Here is a 21,432-nt window from a genome sequence, read left to right as displayed (position 1 = left end):
CAACAATAATATGAGCTATATTTACAATGGATATCAAAAATGTTCATGTAATTTTACACGAACAAAATTTGCATATTTATTAAATTTCGTGATTGAATTTGATAACTTGAATGTGCAGCATGAAGGCAGCAGATAACATAACAGTTAGTCGTCTACAGGTGTGTGTGCGTGTGAGTGAGTGAAAAGGATAAAGATTGCGTATACGCATTTGATTAAGTTGATGCAAAGTCAGAGCAATTGTTTATGGCGTTTAATGTTTAAGCAAACGAATCTGCAAATAGCCATGATAAATTTGAATTCATTGGATTATGTTTGTCATCCTTAACGTGAAACTATTAGTGACTAAATTGTTGTTAAACCGAAACGCCAAATTAGTCATGACAGAGATGACAACGTTAAAGCAAACACAATGCTGCATAAAAGAAATTCTGCAGAAATTCCGTTTGATAATGAAAGTTGAAAATGCTGTAAAATATATGCAAATTAAATGGAATATTTGCTGATATTGTTGATATCATTATAGTCGAGTCGAGATTATAATGGGCTGCCGCTAAACTGACATTGATTTGAAATTTTTGCTGCTCTTCGCGCATTTTCTGACAGCAACAACAAAGTAGTTCGTTGCTGTTGTTGTTGTTGTTGTTGTTGGCGCTGCTGTTGTTAGTCAAGCCGACACTTGAGTTTGACAGTTTTATGAGCATAAATGGCATTTTGTTTAATGTAGTAGTCGCAGTCGTAGTGTCACGCCCCTTTTCGGAGCCACTGTGACGCCCCTTGGCAGCCGCTGGCATTCATTTCAATGCCTTAAAGTGTCAATTACCAAGCGACGTGAAGCGAACTGCGTCTACTCCAATAATCAAATACAACTGAATGTGTGTGAGTGTGTAAATTATAAATTGCTCTGAGGCAGCAATAAGAAGATGAAGATGACGATGACGATGAAGATGATGGTGATGGTGAGGAGCCATTGGTCTATTTATTTTTTTATTTGCTGTGGATGTTTGTCGTTGATTTGTGCTTCCCTTTTTGCTTTTTGTTGTTGCTGTTGTTGTCGCTGCTGCTGCTGCTGTCTGTTATTATTGTTGTTACCTGTTGTTGCTGCCGTTATCGGCAGTGAAAGAAAGAGAAAGTGCCTCTAGCCAGTTTTTGGTATTTTCTCGTTTTTTTTTATTTACTTATTCGAATTGCCTGAGAGAGGAGGCTAAAGAATGTCAATTTCTGGCTGTAATGTTCATGTAGAGGCCACTGCGGACTTTTGCTTTTCTTTGAAGCTGTGAAACAAGCCTCACATTAACTCACACACACACACACACATACTCACACTCACACACAGATGCATACAAAGTAACACGTTCGTTTACAGCTTTCCCTTCCTGTGCGAGAGACGCGCTGCTTCTGCCACTTCCACTTGGCTTGGCTCTCTCGGCATTTATTTATTTTGTTTCTGATAGGCTTTGTTCACGGGTTTTTTTTAGTTGATTGGCTTCGACCTAAACGGCGTCGCTGCCCTTGCCACAAAGCATGAAAGTAAAATTGGGCAGCGTTTTGACAACTTTTTCTTTTGTGTAGAACGCTTAATATGCATATGCATATATATCAATGTAACAGCTACTTCTAACCGCCAGACTTTCGCTAATTGAAAGAAAACGAGACAAGTTTTTCAGTTACAGTTCAGGTTCTCTCTCTCTCTGTCTCTCTCGTTCTGTCTATCTCTTTCTCTTGCTCTCTCGCGTGGCGTATTCATTGCAATGCGACACAATTAAGTCAGGTAGATATTGAGATGAGCATGGTCAAGACTCAAAAGCATTGACGTAGCCCAACCCAACCCAAAACCCAAACCAAAAAAAAAAATACCTCTTCGAGTCAACCGCACAAATTTAGAAAACTTTTTGAGGGCACTTTCATTTACCTTTTTATTTTATTTTTGGATGTGTGTGTTTTTTTTTTCGCCGATGCGTATTGAAATTGCTTGGCTCGGCTTTCGTTCGTCGTTCGTTCGATGGATGCGCCGCTCATTGAATGCGAAATGAGCAGCACAGAAAAGCAGTACAGGAAGGCACTTCAAGCTCCAAGTTCCAAGCTCCAAGCTGCCTTGCCTCTTGCCACTTGCCACTGGCTTAACGGTCAAATAGAATTGCCGGCTATTGCCGTTGCCGTGCCGTTGTCGTTATCGAGCAGCTTTGTACGTGAATGAATTCATCAAAAAAACAAAACGAAACGAAAAAAAATACACAAGCACAAGCAGCAACAACATTGGTCTCTTGTGTTTTGGGCAGCGGCAAATGCACAGCATGAAAAATTGAATATAATGCGCAAATGAAATTCAACAAAGCCAACGCCAAAGCCAAATCCGAACCAAATACAAATACAAATACAAACGCAAAGACAAATCCGCAGCGACAATTGCTGCGGCTTGGCTTATGCATATTTGAATTTTTCAAACAACAAAATGAAATTGTTCGCACGCATTTCGCATTTAATCAGATGGCAACAGCAGCAGCTGCTGTCAGCTGCTGAGGTGCGACTAACTAAATCGATTAGTTTTTGGCATCTACACGCTCCCTCCCTTCCCCCTTCCGCCCCTCTAATTGAATCCTGCTAATTATTCCGAGCACAGAGCGGCGCTTTCATGCATAATCTCTAGCAACAACTTTACATAGAAACGTGTCTGGGGAGAAAAACTGTCTGAGGTATTTTTTGTTGTACTCGTATTTGTATTTGTATTTGTATTTGTATTGCAAAAGAAAAGCGAAACTTTTGCGACGTTTACCTGACATGTACATAAAATTGCTGGTAATCAAATAATTTCTAGCATTTAATTGTCAACGCGAGCAACTTGTGTGTGACTCGACATGATATGGAGACAAATGTCATCAACTCAATGAGCGATGTCTTCTGCTGCTCAAACATTCAAATGATATGCCGAGTTTTAGATTGGGAAAACTTTCCGAGCTGTGTATTTTCTTTGTCATTAATCATTTACTTAAATTTATTATATAAGGAAATTATGTTGCACAAACTTTGATTCTTATTTATATCATCATCGAAGTGCACTTCAAAGTATTGCAATAAATTTAGTTTGCCTAAGTTATAGTCAATTAAAAATCCATTTTGATTTCAATCAATAAATCACAAATTCTTCATCCACTCAAAAGGCAATCAAATCTTATAAAGATTTTCAATAACTGCGCTGAAAAATGAGCAATCAACAATTCAACAAAACAAATAACAAACAACAACTACGAAACCCGGAAAATTAATAAACTTGAAAAACTTTTGTGCCAGCTACTAGGAAAAACTAATCAGCCCCAAAAATGAACATTTTCATCTCCTCTTCCGACTGCAAGACGAAAGTTGAGCAAATTAATTAGTCAAATGGAATAAGGTCTGTGGACAAGAAGACGTTTCGTTGATTTTGTGTAAAAGACGCTTTGATTAGCTGCAACAAAGTTTGTTTTGTTTTTCACGAACATTTATTTAACACCTGCAGAAAATGTTATCGAATGAAATTCAAATGTTTTAGTCTTTTTTGAGCTACGAAAATTTGCTTTAAATTCGTTGAAGATTTGCCAAGCGCAAAATTTGTTGCCTTGAATGAAAGTTTTATTTATTTATTTTTTTTTATATTTTTTTTTGCTTTCGTGTAGCTCGAAATGTTGTTGACGTTAGTCAAAGCTTGTGCTATTGTTTTTTTGTTGTAGTTTTTGTTATCTTCTTTTGGCAGCTTGTATTTGTTGTTTTTCGGCACATTACATAAAATTTCGTAACATTCTGCGGCAAAAGTCTGAAACGTCTGCAAGTCTCTGGTCTCTGGCCAGTCTCTGCTTCTGCTTCTGCTGGCTGCGTCGAGTTAAGTTTTTAAGTTGAGAAAACTCCACTGACCTGTTAACTGAAATGCTTTGCAAAGACTTGCATACTTTGCCTGCTGTCTCAATAACAGCAACAGCAACAGCAATAGCAACAACAACGAGTTGCGAAGAAAGTTATAGACAGCTCAAGCTCTTGGCTACAGTAAAAACAACTTTTGCCCAACAACTAGTACAACAGCAACTACAACTACAATGACAACAACAACAATAAAGCAGAGGCCACTATAAACGAGTAGAACACGTTTTACTGTTGGATACGCTAACTGCTCTGCCAGCGTCGCTGCTCTGCGTATGTGTGCATGTGTGTGTGTGTGGGAAAGCTTCGACTTTGACAGTCAGCTCACTCTAACTGTCCATTTTCCTTGGCCCACTGTGTCCCGGACATTGAAAATGAAATGCAACTCAACTTAATTACATTACAACTTGTCAAAGATATGACTAACATTTTTTCCCCCCCATTTGCTTCTTTTATTTTTTAACATATTTTGTTGTTGTTGTTGTTGTTGTTGCTTTTCGACTGGAATCGAAGCCAACTCAATGGCTCAATGGCTTGCGATTTCACTTTGATGAGCACAGAAATTAGCACTTCTGGCCAACGAAGCGCGAAAAAAATAAAATGGAAAGAACTCATCAATAAAAGTCACACATGCATATGCGTAATATGTGTGTGTGTGTGTGTGTGTGTTTTTGTCATAGTATAATATATGTTATTTATTGAGTACAAAGTGAGAAGACAACTGCCCAGCAGGCATGTCAGGAATGGGGTTAGGGCGCGTCGTTTAACAAAAAGCAATCACACCTAGAATCCAAGTGCTGTACGAACAAAATTGCAAATATATCAATCAAATATTGAATTAATTCATTCCTAAATATGCATCCACATTTTATACTTGTGATCTCACATATTACCTAATAATTTAGAATGCGTAATCGTTTAAATTAAAAGCATAATTTATACAATAAGGAATTGGTTAAACTATAGAAAAATGTTACTAGACAAATTTAAAAAAAATATCAACATTTTTTAGCATGTTTAAAATAAATTATATACGTATTTTTTAATACTTCAAAATATGTAATCATAAAAATAAATTTTAAGCTTTCTTTTATGACAGATTAATCAATCTCTGAAGGCGTTTAAACAAATATTTAAGAGTTGTTAATTCCTCACATAATCAAATATTTATAAGAGGTATAAACTCAAGATTAAAAACTTCTTTTTTTTTGAATCCTTTACTATATTATTTAAATTTTATAAACGCAAAAAATATATATTTCTTAGGAACCCTTTTTATATTATTTAAATTTTATAAATGCCAAAATACAATTTTTTTGTTATAAACCTTTTTTTTTATAGGTAATAGTTTGATATGACCTAAATTATTTATTCTCCTTTTTGTTTTTATTTTCAAATCTTTATAGAAATAAAAATTAATAATTTGTTAAAAATTCATAGTCATCAAACTTAATTGAATGCCATATTTTCCATTATATTTTTGTTAAATTTCATCCAATATCATTGTCAATTTAAAATGGTTTAAAATAGTCTTCTTCAAAAGCAATGTAAATGTAATTATTATATCATAAATTTGGAGCTACACAGAAATGCATTAATTTGGTCAACTCGCGCCGCTGAGCTGAAAGTACAAAGAAAGAAACAAAGAGCCAGTTTCTGGGGAAGTTTAATTAAAGAGACTCAGTGATAAGACGTCGAGATCTGACAGTTCCCATCTTAACGCAGCCTGTTTGGCCGCTAACTGTAATAACGAGCCGTTTACTGTGCCAAATACTTTCCCATAGGAACCGCCCAAAGAGCGTCGAAAATTGATTGAAAATCAAGTTGAGCCGAAGAGCGAGGCGAGAAAGAGAGAGAGAGAGAGAGATCACACTGCGAGTGTGTGAGTGAAAGAGACGTGAAGTGCTGGCTAACGGAAGAGAGGCATAAAGAAAGCAATGTAAATGAAATGCACAAGCACAAGCGGGAGTCAAACACACACAGTGGGCGAGGATGGGCGAGGGGGCGTGGACCGTTGAATCGCGGTGGCTTCGCTTCGTCTTCTCGTCTACGACTATGTTATGCTGGTAACTGAAGATTCCCAGCCACGATCAGTTGCAGACGGTCAGTCGTGCGAGACAGTTGAGTGCGCGGCGGTGTGAAAATTGCCAACAACGACGACGACGAAGACGAAGCTCGAATCACTATTAAAGAAATAAGCAACCAGAATCACAATCACAAACCAACCACAAAACCAAAAAGAAAAATAACAAAAACAAAAACTCCCCCAGCGAGAAACAGGTAAAAAGCAAACGTTGAAGAAAAAAAGAAAGTCAGAGTCAGCGTCAGAGTCAAGAATCGCATGGAGAGCTAAAAACCATACGATAGAAGCTCAACCTGCGACAGTCTTCAGCGGGTACTCGAGGTGTGAGCAACGACAACGACGGTTACTAAACTACAAAACTACAAAAAGAAATACACAAAGTAAAGACATAAACTATAATCGGTTATCGTATACATAAACAATATCATCAACGGTGTGAAATTGAACTCAATCGAATCGAATCGAATCGAATCGAACATCATTCATAGGTTAGCATTGGATTAACAGTGTTGAAAGCTGAGGATTATAAAGAAACGTATTCGTATCGTGTGTGTGCTTCATTCATCATTCTTCCTGTGTGATAAGCCCAAGTAATTGGCATGCAAAGCGATTACACCACATTCGCCTGGCGTTGACCCACTAAATAAAATATATATAGTACAGAACGATAGAGAGGGCAATGTCGAGTGCGAGTGAGAGCTTTGGCAACATCTTAAGCAAGAACTTTTAATTGATTTTCAGAGCACACAAAAACCTCAGCTTGAACTGGAACTCGAACTTGGTCTCGGTCTCCGTTTCGGTGTCGGTGTTGGACTCTTAACTGGCTTTGGGTCATAAATTGTATCTGCTGAGCAATTTAGAGCCATACCCAGGCTTTTTTTTTATGTTCTCTGCTCCAAATACTGACAGAGAGATACAGAGATAGCATTGCGATGCTCCATTTTCATGTTCATGTTCATGTTCTGTGGTCAGCATCGTTGAGTAATCTCTCCTCTCTCTCTCTCGTCTCTTTCGGCCAGGTTTCTTCTTACTAAACTGACCCACATACGAGAGACTCGAGCCAGTGGCTAATTGAAGTGTTTCCTGGCATCGCATCGCATCGCATCGCATCGCTTCGCAGTTATAGTTTACGCTGTTTACACAGTGCTTCTTCTGCACTTTGCTGCCAAAAACAAAACATTCTCAAGTGTTGTTCCCAACAGTCACAACAACAACTAGAGCCATGCACTTAAGCCAAGTAGAAGCTATTAACAGAGAGAAATATTCGACATCGTCATTGTGGTTTTTCTCTGAAATTTGAGTGGTCCACCTTCTCATGGTTCTTCTCGATTCCATAACCCTTGCATCTGTTCTCTACACATGCCCCAAAAGAGTGCCACACACATTTCTTTTTTTTTGTCTTCGTTGTCTAAGTTTATGACAACAAATGCAAAAGTTTACGCAGCTTCAAAAGCAGCAAAAAAGAAAGGATACTTTGGATGTGACATAACTATAAAATACCCTAAAATTTATGAATGTGAATTTCACATTACTTCTCTCCTTGCATATTTAGTTTAATTTTAATATACCCTCCACTTAAATCTTCTTCAAAGGGTATACTTAAAAAAGAACTTTGACTAGACCGTGTCCATTAGTTGCTTGAGTTGCTAGTGCATTGTTGTTCCGCCAGGTGGCGCTGACGCGACGATAACAGCTCCTAATTCATGCGACGTGCAAGTGCATGCATAAACAGAGCGAGATGGATTCTAAAGATGCCAGATACTCAACTACCACAGACTGCAGCTTGCATGTTGCATGTTGCAGGTGCTTGTTTGCTGGGCGTGGCAGTTCAAGCGGCACGTGTAAAGCTTATTTTTCCACTTTACTTCTTTTGCCATTGTCTTGGAAAATTAACTGGCAGCAGCCGGCAAGACAAGGCTTCGCCCTTTGCTTACTACAACATATGAGGCAAGTTTGAGAACAACAAAGGCGATGACAACAGCCTGATATGCAAATCCTGAGGCATTCTTCTGCACGTGGCCCATTGTGCGGTTTTCCATATTTATTGATATGACGGTGATATGACAACGCTAACGCATAGAAGAGCGTCGAAGGCATTGGCTTCAATAATCCTCCATTGTGTAAGAGTGTGTGCGAGTGTGTGTGCAAGTGTGTATGTATGTGTGAGGAGCTTAAGTAATTTTGCTGGCTGTCATGGAAGTGCACAGCAAACAGAATCTTCCTCCTCATAGTGATGTTTTTTTCTCTCGTTTTTTTGGTGAGTTGCCTCCTCCATCCGCCACTTGAACTCACACATGAATATTAATGTAAAATGCACACACGGTTAGCTGCATTTTTCTATGGAGCATTAAAATATAGTGGGAGCAACGTTGCGTTCCATATGAGTTGCTGCCTACAATAGAAGCAACAACAACTACAACAACAACAAAGACTGCTTGCCTTTGGGCTTGAGTTTGAGCTTTAGGTTGAGGTTGAGGTTGAGGTTTGGCTTGAGAGCAGCTTACCCGCACTCTTTGCTGCCGCTTGTCAAAAGTTTTTCCATTGCATTGTTGCCGCCTTTTGCTGTAGAATGATGCGTAAAATGCTCGAAGATAGGTGAGAAAATGCTGAACGAAGAAGCGAGCGAACGAAGCAAACGAAGAAGTGCGGATTGAGAGGCAGAGATGTGTAACATGGCCAAAGTAAATGCAATTTCGTAGACTTCAATAGCCCGAGTTTATAAGTACCCAACTCTGACGCCGAAGCTCAAGCTGAAGCTGATGCTGATGCTGACGCGCTTGTTGCCAAAGTGACAACGCCCACAGTGGGCACAAAATGCAAAGAGCTTTTTACAAATTCATAGAATTGAATAAATTTGTAACACATTTTAAAGAATAATTTTATGTTATTTCAGACTTTGAACATGTATTTCAATTATTTTGCAGTACAATATGTTGCAAAAGATTGTATATAAGTAGAAATTTTATTAAATTCATAAAGAATTTAAGCGCCGTTTGCTTTTTTAGAATTTTCGAGCAAGTTCTGAGATAAGTTTTTGACACAAAAACCTTTTATAAATGCTCTTTAATAACATTTCTTGCTTATAAATTTGATAGATCATTTTGTGAGGTTGAGAAAATTTCAGTATATCAAAACTAATTATAATAATAATTTAATATTAAAAAGGTTAAACATTTGATGACAATTATTTATGATCAACATATCAGCTTCATGGCACATTTTTCTTACTCATAACTTAACTTCGTTTTAATGCATTTCTAATTAAATTATACATCCGATCTTTTATTGTCATTCCGCATTACTTTTGCACCACTGTGCCGCATTTTTGCATAGGTGCAAAGCGTTGCCTAGCAGCCGTAAACTGTAAGAGGCACGCGCCGCCCGCGAGGACCAGGTGATATGTCATCGCTGCGGCAGCCACGCCTCTTTTTTCCTCTGCCACAGCCAGTGGAGGGCCGCAGGCTTCAGATTTTAATAAACGCGTCTTTTGAGAGTGAAGAGGAGAGAGAGAGAGGGAGAGGGAGAGAGCTTGGCTCGTAAAAGTTTTAATTAAGCGGGGCAACGCGTCGTCTTCAGACTCATCTACATGGCAACCGCATTTATGTGTATATGTATGTGGCAAGACACTTGGACGCCCATAAAACTGCGTTTTTTCGGGGGGGAACTTATCAGCGTACGGCAATCTTCAGTCCCTTTGCAACTGTCGCAGTCAGTGCAACGGCAACTTGGCCAACTGGCAACATTCACAGCTCTCAGCTGGCAACTCTCGAGTCTCAAAACTCGACTCGAAACTGGCAACTCGCAGTAGGTCACTGGGTTTTCACTTTGGTTTATGGGCAACCGGCGCGACGCTTGCTTATCAGCTGCAGCAGCAGCAGCAACAGCAGCTAAAGCTGAGCTCGATTTGAAAAAAACGTTTTACTCATTTTTCAATAAGTGGCCAAGCAACAACAACAACCACATCGAATACAGTCGACAAAATCGCTGCACACAAAACTTGTTCATGGCAGCAGCAGCAGCAGCGACGTCGCTTTCACTTGGGGGCAGCCGCACTTGACAGTGCGACAGCAATAACAACAGCAACAGCAATAACAACAGCAACAACTGAAGCAACATTGGCAGCGACAACAACACAAAAAGCGCCACAATGACAACAGCAACAATTGTTGCGGTTGTTTGCTATAGCCATTGGCTGTTGGCCATGCTGATTGTCATGGCTAAAGAGCCAACAGCAATAGCAGCAACAGCAACAGCAACAGCGACAGCGACAGCCAATGGAAAGTTCAGTTTGGTCAAGTGACAAGCCGAAAATACTCTATAAAGTGAACTTGAGCTAACATTTGTAAGCGTGCAACACTTGCCACACAGTAGTTGGGCTACCTCACTCTGTGTTCGCAAATACACTTACTATTGTCTGTCTTTACCTGCCACCAGCCACCAGCCACCCGCCAGCTGCCACATGCCACATACCGCGGTGGCAGCAGCAGCAGCAGCGTTGTTTGGTCTTGGCTTCAGTCTCAGTCTCAGCGGCGTCAAACGGCGCCAGCAGCTGTCGAAAATGCGAAGTTGTTGTTGCTGAAAATGTTGCTGTTGTTGCGAATGTTGTTGTAGTTGCTGCTGCTGTGTGTGTCAAGTGCCAACAAATGGACATGTGGACAACGCCCGGCGGCAACTTTGAGGCGTAGTTCAAAAAACATGTTTACACTCGCACTTACACACACACACAGACACAATCACACACTCGTTGTTTTCTTTAAAGTCTTGTTGACGGACTCTTTGCAGTAACTTATTGGCCTGATAGCTTTGTGGTTCGTTCGATAAATATGTAATTTACCACAAGCGCAAACGCAAACGCAAACGCGTCGCGACTTTGTGAAAAAGAAAGTGTTGCAAGTGTTGCAACCAATTGGGTCAACGGCAAAAGTAAAAGTTCTGCAAAACTCTCTCATTAAACTGAAACGTTTTTTTTGATTTTTTTTTTCTTACTTTCTGTCTTGTGTGTTGTCATTGCAGCGACGAACCAAAAATGAAATTCGTGATTTTGCTATGCGTGCTGAGTGCGCTGCTGCTGCAGATTGAGGCCTCGCCCCTGCAGCTGCTCTCGAGGAGCGAACGTGCTGTGGCCCGTCAGCAGGCGGTCAGCAATGATGTGGCTCCAGCCCCAGCGGCAGCTGCCTCCAGCGATGACGATGATGACGATGACGACGAGGATGATGACGATGATGAGCCGGATCTAGGCGATTTGGTCGATGACGATGATGGTACGTAGCTGTCTTATTAACTGGCAACTCAATATGTCACTATTAAGTAAGCACTCGAGCACCACCAAAAAAAAAGCACCACCAGACACCACCACCAGGCACCACCAGACACCACCAGGCACCACTGCAAACAAATCCTGCAGCACCATTTGCAACCACAACGCAACGAGAGGCTGACGCACTTGCAACTTGCAACCACTGCAGCAAAAATTTGCAACTTGAAAACATCTATTTTACTTGTGTGCTGTTATTAACGTGAATTTTTGTTGTGTACTTCCTTCCCTTTTGGGTAACGCAGTTATTTTGCTTTCGGGGTTTACAGATGATGACGATGACGATGAGGACGACGATGATGAGGAGGAGGACGATACGCCACAGGGTCAAGCGGCTCCAGCGGCTGCTGCCAGCGATGATGACGACGAGGAGGAGGATGATGACGATGATGATTACCTGGACAGACTCTTCGATGATATTCTGGGCGGTAAGTCATAAAAAATTGTATTATATATGGGTATCAAATAGAAAATGAATACATTGAAAATTATTATTATTAAAAAAATTACAGAAAAACAAAAATGAATTATAGTTATTTTCGCATGTAAATACTGGTTCAATTTATGTACTTATATATTATTTTCCTCTTATTAAAATAACGAATAAAATTGCAACGAGATGAAGTCTGGCTATATGCATTTAATTTCTCTTTAAATACGTACAGATTCGTGATCTATTTTCTAATTGTTACGTTATTACGTATACGCACTATATCAAACTTATTGTTGTATAGGAAAACAAATTATTTATTATTTCATTATTGGAACCACATTTACTAAAACATTTTCATAAGAAGTTTAAGTAACTTCGTGCAAGAAACTAAATAGCAAGTAAGAAAGTTACAGTAATCGACTGTGAGATATCCATTTTCAATAAAAGCAAAACAGTTTCATGTTGTTCTAAAAATATACCAAATACACACACCACAAAACTACTGAAATATACCCAAGACTGTATTTGGTATATCATTGAAGTACTACATTTGAAATAAGTTTGGTGGATTCAAGTAAAGTGCAAAAGTAATTTACATTCTTTGGTTTGTTATCCAATAATAGTTTCATAAACAAAAGATGTATATATTTACTAAAGATGTATATTTGCTTAAGACTGTGAATAGCTTAGGTTGATTACCAAAGTGATTTTTTAAGCATAAGAAGTGCTACTTAAATATAAAAAAGTTGTAACAAAATATTTCCAAACTTTAGCTTTTTCATTTGAGTTTTTTTTACGAGTTCTCATTTAGTTAAAACTGCCCATATTTTTTATATATTTCTGTATTAACATATTTAAATGAACTTTCCCGTACTACAGATGACGATGATGAGGATGATGATGATGAGGACACGCCAGCAGCCAGCCCAGCACAGAGCCCAGTGGCAGCTGCGCCCGCTCAGGCGCTGGATGAAGTTGCTCCCGCTGCGGCCAGCAGCTCGTTGAGTTCCGGCATCTCGGATGGCGTCGATCTGCCCGCGGAGAGCGGCAACGCTGTTGAGCCCATTGCCTCGGGCAATGCTGTCGAGGATGTGGCAGCTGTGGCACCTGCCGCAGCCAGCGCTGGCAACAACAACGAAGGTGAACTAAATGTTTTTTACGATGAAGATGCACTTGTAGATGGTAGTAGTGGTAGCACCCATAGTAGTTTAAGTAGCACCAATGCAATTGACCAAGAACAACAGAAAAACCAAAACCAAAACCAAAACAATCACATACAACAACAACTACAACAAATACAACAAGTACAACAACAACAATTACATCAACAACAGCAACTGCATCAAAGCATAAAAGCAACAAATCAAGCATCATCACACATCACAACAACATCACAATCTACATCAACAACAGCAACAAAGAACACAAACACAAACAAACAGTTGGTTGCCCCCGCCCAGCCAGCGGCAGTTGGCGCTGTGGGCGCAGTGGGCGTGGCAGCAGCGCCAGTTGCACCGGTTGCGTCTGGGGCAGCAGCTGAGAACAACGACGACGATGACGATGATTATGACGATGATGATGACGATGATGATGATGATGATGAGGGTGATGATGATGATGATATTGATGATGGAGTCGATGAAATTACAGGTGCGCTGACAGGTGACGACGAGGAAGCCGATGACGACGATGATGACGACGATGACGATGAATTCATTGGCGATGGCGTCATCGAGGCCAGACGCGAAGCACGTGAGTCCAAGTCAACAACAGCAAGCAAAACAGCCAAAGCCAAAAAATCAACAAGTGCTTCCAAGAAGTCCAAAAAAGAGCTCAAGCATTAAAAACAATAAACAACAACAACAGCAACAACAACTACTACTGGACAACATGGACAACAACAACTGCAAAATGAAAATTGCGAACAAAAAATATGAAAACATGACAGGGACAACATTGAAATGACTTGAGACGTTGCGTCGTTTTAAACATAATTTTGGGTAGGACCAATTTGAAATCTCGGACATTGCATAATTCTATTTTGCCTGCACTGACTATCCCCCCCAAAAAAAGAAACAAAAACCCAAATGCAAAAAACAAAACACAACGATCAAAGCAAAGCAAACTATTTCTAATTTATTTATTTATTTATTTATTTTTGAGTTATAGTTACAAGTTAAAAAACAAAAACAAAAACACAAATTGCATATTTAAGTTACAAAACAAAACAAAACAAATATTTAATAACAATATCCTCGAAATGAGTTGATTGAGAGTTTGGTGCTAGTCAAACTATCTGCAAAATGACAACAAAAACAACAAAAGAATATAACGAACACAAGAATGCAAATTTGTTAAGCTGCACGCGCACTTTCCCCCTCTTTTCACCTCACAATTCACAATTGTTTTGTTTGTTATGCCAAGTTATTTTACGCACGGACTGTTTTACACGACCACAAAAAAAGAAACAACAAAAACAACAACTGTATACAAACGCACAGCAAACAATGTTGTTTAATGCCGAAGCACAAATTGTTGAAGCAATAATCAGAGCAAAAGCAAAAGGGCAAACAAAAAACAAAAATGAGTAAAAAATGCAAATGCAAAATTTCAGAAAATCAGAAATTTTGAGTGTGAAATGCGCTGCACGGCCAAAAGCAGCGGAAAATGGCTGAGCTGAATGGCAAAGTCGCCATTTTGGCAGACATTTTTTAAAGCGGGCGGCCAAGTCACGCATTCACACTCACAATCACACACACACACATACACATGCACGTACTCACCCACACACACACACAACAAATAGTTCAATTGATGTATGTAAACGAGAAGAAGAAGATGAGGATGATGAAGAAGAGGAAGAGGAAGAGGAACTACAACTACAACTAAAATTACAATTACAATTACAATTACAACTACAACTACAGCAAGGATAATTGTACACTTAGTGTAATTTATTTATTATAATTTTAATTTCTCTCGCTTCGCACATTTAATCTGTAATTTAATTAATTGAAAACAAGCAATTCTCTGATTGTATTTATTTAATCGCAATTGTTATTCAAAGTCCTTCACATTCTGCACGCACACACATACACACATCTATCTATAACTATTTTATAAACTCGTATATATTGTATGTGTATTGTCTGTCTCTGTCTCTCTGTCGCTCACTTTCCCTTTCACTCACGCTTTCACACATTTTTGGCTTACAATTGACATCAATCAATTAATCGTTTGACTATTTACTATATACTCGTATATTTTTGGCTTCTATTTTCTGGCTCGCATAACTTTTCCGTAATCCAAATTCGTAAATAACGCAAATTTGTAAAACCAAAAAAACGAAACGAACATGAAAAACAAACAACAAATTTAATTAAACAAAACTGTAAATTGTAGCTGAAAGTTGAACGCTTGAAAGGCAGCGCACACAATTTGCCAACTTTTCCCAATACAAAACAAAAAATAAAATACACATAAAATGGAAAAAAAAATGAAGAAAAGATAAGGAATGAAAGTGTCATTGATTCCATTTTCATTGCACAAATTGTTAAACTTTGCATTTTAGGTTCATTTATTTTGTAATTTATAATTTATTTATTTATTTATTATTTATTGTAAAAACAACAATCACAAGAACAACAACAACAACAACAACATCAAAAGCAAAGCTGCACACACACACGAAATGAGAATTTTGCTTAAATAAATTTTAAATGAAATTTGTGTACAACTTTTTGACAAATCAATTGAAAAAACGAAATGTGTTTTATTTAAAAAACAAATCTTTAGCATACTTTTCAAGCGTCACTATTTATCGAACGGTAAAGGAATCACATTCTCTCTTTCTGTCTCACTCTTTTACTGTCTCTCTTTCTGTCTCTTACTCATCATTTGCAGCCTCACTCATCTGCTGTATGTTAATCAACTGATTATGTATGTATTATAGCTGTCGCATTCACAGTAATTAGTTTGCCCTTTGAACCATCTTCTCCCTCTCAGGTGCTGGTAATCTAACTATATAATTATCTATTTTGCGTTTTCTATATGCGTTACTCGTAGTTCTATTTTAAATATGTCAAATGTATAACGAGCGCAATGAACTTAAGCAGCAGCAGCTCGCTTCAATTAACTAAAACAAAAGGACAAAGTTAACATTAACAGTTTAAACTAAACTAACTAAAGCATGTAACGATGCTATGTCTACCATAATAAAACCAACTAAACTTAGCAGGAAAATAGAGAGAGAGAAAGGAAGTCGCTTAAGCGAGAGAGAGAGAGAGCAAGCGAGACATGTAAAAAGCACATTAGTAGCTCATTATTTCTAACGATGGTTGTACAATGAACATTCCCCTCAACTATGTTTGGTTAAGGGCTGGGCATAAGCATGGACTTAAATACAACAACAACAAAAAAATGTAGTAATAACGCATTGAGCACGCTACAATTATATTCTCAATGCTAATTCCATAATGATAAACTTCTCGTTTACGGCATTAACATTAATTATCAATTGTCACGCCTCCAGCCCTGGTTTTGCATGGCTTTCATTGCTACATAAGAGTTTATGGCTGCGCTGCTTCAATGTCAATGCTTTTTTATAACATTTTTCCTTTTTTTTGCTAATCCCAGCATGTTTCCCCTCTTCCCTGTCCCCTGTCCCCTGTCACTTCACACTCACGCACACACATGCTTAAAGAGAGCAACACAGACACAAACACTGCGATAGTCGTGTTCACAAAGCCACACAGTAATCACTGTGTGTGAGAGTGCGTTTGTGTGGGTATTTGTGGTGTGTGTGTGTGGTACATGCCTACGCACACACACACGTACTCTCCCACACATACACTTGTAATTAGAGACACTGTTGTGCACACACTACACGAAAAAGCATGCTGCGAATTTAACCGCACATGGCAATAGAGCCTCAAAGTTCCCCTTCAACCTTCCGCAACCAATACAAGCACACTCCCCCATACACACACACATACACACACACCACAATGATGTTCTATGTGCATTGTGCATGCAAGCGTATTAACATGACATCTTTTACGGGGCGGGTGATACATGCAGGTGATCTGAAAAACAACGTCATCGACATGTCAACGGACGCATTCCAGGCGCGTCACAATCATTTCATTGACGCCATCTTTTCGCGCATAAATCGCATCGTTGCGGACAATTATGATCCGTTTGTGGTGCGCCTCGCTGGCCGCTCGGCAGCTGCTCCAGCCACGCCAACACGCAGTGGCGCCAACGTGAAGACCACAACAAAGACCAAGGGCGGAAATGGCAGCCACAAGACGACAACCCACAAGAAGCTGTAAGTGAAAAAAGGCTTGTGAATGAACAACAATTGATTTTTATGGCATAGTTAGTATGCGATCAAGTGAGTTTTTAATTAAATTAAAGCACACTCAAGTTGTTTTTAGTTGTATATTTGTGTAGGATTTAAAACATATTGCAAAAGATGCAATAGAAAATAAAAATAAACTAATATTGAGAATAGACAACTAAGCCTTAAAACAAAATGTAGAAAAATCAACAACAATAATAAGTACAACAAGAGAATATGTTGTTAAAGGAGCAGCTATTAGTTGAAGCTTTTGCAATTCAATTTCACTTCAATGAATTTTAGGATTGTTGTATATTTCATGAAGAGAGATGCAAAATATTACGCATACGACCAGGGAACAAAAAAATATGTAATTTGAAGGCAAGATAAAAGAATATATTAGTTAGATGCAGTATTTAAAGTACTTTTGCATTAGCATTTATAATTTATAGATTTTCTCAAAAAAGAGCAGGCGCAAAACTAAATATTAAGTATACGACATAAGAGCCAACACAATACTACAACAAGCAGTTATGTATGTTGAATCTTAAGTATTATTATAGGGCGATTCGAAAACATGTTGTTCGATAAATCAACTAGTTGAAGTAGCTATTAGTTGCAGCATATTAAGTATACGACTTGTATAACCTTGTAGTTCAAGTTAGAGTATTCACGAGCAAATCAGTGCGTCAAAGGTTAAAGCAAATGATGCAAATTTGTCAATCTCTGTGACTTGCAGCAAGAACACTCGCTCGGAGCCAAGAGCAGCCAGCGACAGCAGCAGCAGCAGCAGCAATGGAGGCACCATGGAATCAGTTAAATTGCAGGAGCAATTGACGCAATTACAGACTGAGCTTGGCCTCAAAGCCATCGAACAGCGGAAGGTGGAGCACTCGGCATCGGGAACGGAATCGGAGTCGGAGACGGAGCAGGGGCAACAGGCCGTAGCATCCGGTTCTGGGAAAGCGGAAACTCGCACCGTGTTCAATGGCGAGCAGCTGCCGGCTGCCGGCAAAGTCAGCCAAAAGAAATCAGGACAGACAACAGGACAGCGTCAGACGCAGAAACAGAACACAAAAAAGGCAGCGTCTGCGGCAGCGTTAAAGGCGGGAAGCAGCGGCAGCTACAATCAGCCAGCGGCTGTGGCTGGGGCAAGCAAGGCGGGCGCGGGTGCGGAAGTGGAGAAGATACAAAAAGCCGAGGGCAGTCTGTCCGGCCTGGCGTCGCTGAAGCGCGTGGGCAATGTGAAGGTGATCAGCGATGCGGAAGGTCGCAATTCGACCATTAAGGCTAAATTCACGCTGGGTCCGTTGACATTGCGCGTCGAGAAGTCCTTCAAGCGGGGCAGCGTGCGCAGCGTGAAAAGTGCCACGGCCAGGACCAACGAGATGATCGGCCGCATCAAGTTTAGTGTGCTGGATGATCGGGCCACCTTGATGTCCATCAAAGTGCAGCAGCCCAAACAGGTAACAACAACAACACACAACAACACATGACACTTCAAAGTCCACTTTGTGCAATTAACATCAATGCTTTGCCTTTAGGTGGAGGTGGAGAGCAAGGACAATCATGACCGCACACGCGAATTTGTCTGGCGTCGCACACCCAAAATTGCCAAATTGGTCAATGAGAAGCTCAAACTGGCAGCCGAGTCGCTCTTTGCGCCTCAGGGCGTTGAGGTTGTCCGACTTTAAAGGACACTCCGCTTTGGCCCTTTTCTTCAACACAGCCAGCTAAATGTAGTCTACTCTTAATTATAATATCTAATTTATTTATTTAACTTATTATCTATCTCTATCCAAAATAAATGTATCACTGTCTCAAATTCTAAACTTTATTTCGCTGACAAAATAGGCAAATGCAAAAGTTGCGTGGGTTAAAGGTTAAATTCTATTGTTGGACACAAGTAGTTGGGCAGAGAGAGAGAAAGAGAGAGAGAGAGAGAGTTTCATTTGCCTTTAGTGGGCTTAAAGTCTAATAGAACATGTCTGACAGAATTGCATGTAGTAAAAGTTTCTCTTCATCACAATAAATAAAATACCTAATTTAAATTGTTTATTAATTGAAATAAAAATAAAGAAATACCATTTTTTCATTACCTATTAAATGGAAATAAATGAAAAATAAATAAAAGATTATATGAAAATTCACATTTAATATCTCACATACTTAGAAACATACACAAAGGAATTTTCTTGTTTTCCGCTTAGTAATTTCAGTTTTTAAATCGGTGAACTGTGAAAATAAGAATTGAGCAAACAATGTGAGATTTTCTATTTGCAATTAAATAAAATGAACTTTTCTTTCTTTAATAAAATGGAATGAAAATACGAGTTTTCATAACTTTAGCTTTTAACTACATGTGAAGAGGAACTTTGTGTCTTTTTGTTCGGTAATTTGATCAATAATGATAATAGTTTAGAAACAGCAGCTGAGTTGAGATTCTTCTTTGTTGATTTTATTGGAGTGAGGATTATTGGAAAAGGCCAAGGAAAATGCAATTTTGCAATGAAGTCAATTTGAAGTGCATTTAATAAGTTGACAATTGTTTCAGCTGCCGCATGGCATCCACATAGCAGAAAGCAGGCAAGCAAGCACTTAACTGCAGATATATCGAACACCAAATAGCTGTCCAATTTCAGCAGCTTCCCGCAGGTGCGGAAATTGTCCTGCTGTGTGTTGCAAATACTGCCACACCCATGTGGCATGTGGCAATGTGAGTTGTGTGTGTGTGTGTGCTCTTGTGCCATGTTATCTGTGTCAGTTCGCTTACAGTTTTCATTAATGCTGCAGCAGGAGTTTGCCCTTAACCCAATGCAGCTCCCCTCGTCCTGCATCCTGCATCCCCTTCCTTTTTTACCTGACAAAGTAAATATGAGTGCGTATATTGTGTTGCATCTAAGGCGGAAGGACATGCAATTTGTTGTTGTTTGCCTTTGTTGTTATGTGCTCGGAAACCTGGTAGCTGCTAGCTGGTAGTTGGGCTGCTGATGTTACTGCTGTCATCCTTTCTGATATCTTCCTGAATGCTTGCCACCCCCTCACACTCACACTCACACTCGCACTCACACTCTCCCTTTCAATGGCCTCCCCTCTCACTTTCACTCCCTCTGGTTGGTTTCTTTGTCAGGCATCATGCATGCTGTTTGTTTTGTCTTGTCTGACGTTGTTCGTTGTTGTTCTTTGTTGCACCTAAATTGACAACAATATCGTTTCATTTGCTCAGTGAAGTGAACTCATCAGTGCCGAGATCCTCTCGCCCCTCTCACCTCTTCTCGCTGCCACGAACATGTCGTCTACACATTGGCACTTCATTTTTTGTCATTTTGTGTGCGGCAGAAGCAGAAGCAGCAGCAGCTGCTGGGGAATTGGGCAGCTTGATTATATTGACTAGCAGGACGACAGAGCAATGTATGTGCTTGGCTTAAATTTCGTCTTGGATCTTTGTTACATTGCATTGTGCATTGTGTGCAATTGTTCCTTATTTATTTCGCCAAAAGTATTCTAGCAACAAATTAAACCAATTCAATTGTTCGTCGACCAGCGAAGGGGAAGCCAAGAAGGAGGCTTCTTGCCTTCCAAGGACTAAGCCAAAAACTCATCTGCGCATTTGTCTGTCAGAGCAAGGAATACGAACATTTTGTAGTAACTAAATTTTCTTGAGCATTCATTTGCATTTGTTATTACTTCGTCGTCGGTTTCGCCCAGTTTTGCAATTGTTGAATATGCAACACTGCCCCAAACAAAAACTCTCTCTGCTCGGAGATTTAATTTAATGCTGAAGCTGATTGCATTACCACAGTGGGCAGTGGGCATTGGACAGTGGATTTTGGATTGTGGGTGGCCCAATATATATAATTGTGGCAAGTTTGGAATATTTTCATAAATCATAAAATGTATGCAGCAAAAGATTTTATTTGGGTTTCCCTCTTTCATGAATTTGCAGTCATTTGGCTGGCTTAAAGAATATTTGCAATACGCTTCGAAAATTGATATGGGAAACTTTTGCATGGCTTGCGGGCATTTTGAGCAGTTTAATACCTTCAACAATATATGCGAGCTTGTGGGAATAAACTTGGCTACAAACTTCTGTATGGTAAGATGACCCAGGTCAGAACTTATCAAAACTATCCACAAGTTGAGGCTGGATTGAGTTGAGAAGCCTTAGCATCGAGAGGCTGAAGGTCAACGGGTGGCGAAATTAATCAACTTGTTTAATTAGGATGCTAAGCTGCTCTGGATTGACTCTCTGGATGGGGATTTACCTGCTGTTGTTGCTGTCAAGACAACACAGAGGGTGGCATGCCGCAAAAGCGACAACTAATTGCCACATAATCAACAGAAATAACAACAACAACAACAACAGCAAGCAGTTG

At 39.5% G+C, this 21,432-nt stretch overlaps 1 protein-coding gene across 6 annotated transcripts; it reads left to right on the top strand.

The window, feature by feature from the left end:
• The first annotated feature begins 5,972 nt into the window (after nt 1–5,972).
• Nucleotides 5,973–18,881, top strand: LOC133842832 (dentin sialophosphoprotein). Of its 6 annotated transcripts, none has more exons than XM_062276087.1 (8): nt 5,973–6,165; nt 10,982–11,229; nt 11,528–11,710; nt 12,595–12,855; nt 13,366–13,467; nt 16,795–17,044; nt 17,796–18,522; nt 18,601–18,881. In XM_062276087.1, exons 2-8 carry the CDS (start codon nt 10,995–10,997, stop codon nt 18,748–18,750), a joined length of 1,908 nt encoding a protein of 635 aa, XP_062132071.1. In that variant the 5' UTR covers nt 5,973–6,165; nt 10,982–10,994; the 3' UTR covers nt 18,751–18,881. The 6 variants fall into 6 exon arrangements, with proteins under 6 accessions (XP_062132071.1, XP_062132075.1, XP_062132076.1 ...); XM_062276090.1 differs by having other exon boundaries at nt 5,975–6,165; nt 11,552–11,710; XM_062276089.1 differs by lacking the exon at nt 5,973–6,165 and adding an exon at nt 6,244–6,348.
• The last annotated feature ends 2,551 nt before the right edge of the window (nt 18,882–21,432 follow it).

This window comes from Drosophila sulfurigaster, chromosome 3 (genome assembly GCF_023558435.1).
Source record: "Drosophila sulfurigaster albostrigata strain 15112-1811.04 chromosome 3, ASM2355843v2, whole genome shotgun sequence".
NCBI classification, from domain to species: Eukaryota; Metazoa; Arthropoda; class Insecta; order Diptera; family Drosophilidae; genus Drosophila; species Drosophila sulfurigaster.
This window is presented reverse-complemented; position numbering and strand designations above follow the sequence as displayed.

Coding starts and splice junctions, on each gene's coding strand:
- LOC133842832 (XM_062276087.1), top strand. CDS start 10,995: ATGAAATTCGTGATTTTGCTATGCGTGCTGAGTGCGCTGCTGCTGCAG. Junction 11,711..12,594: donor CTTCGATGATATTCTGGGCG/GTAAGTCATAAA, acceptor CCCGTACTACAG/ATGACGATGATGAGGATGAT. Junction 13,468..16,794: donor CGAGGCCAGACGCGAAGCAC/GTGAGTCCAAGT, acceptor TGATACATGCAG/GTGATCTGAAAAACAACGTC.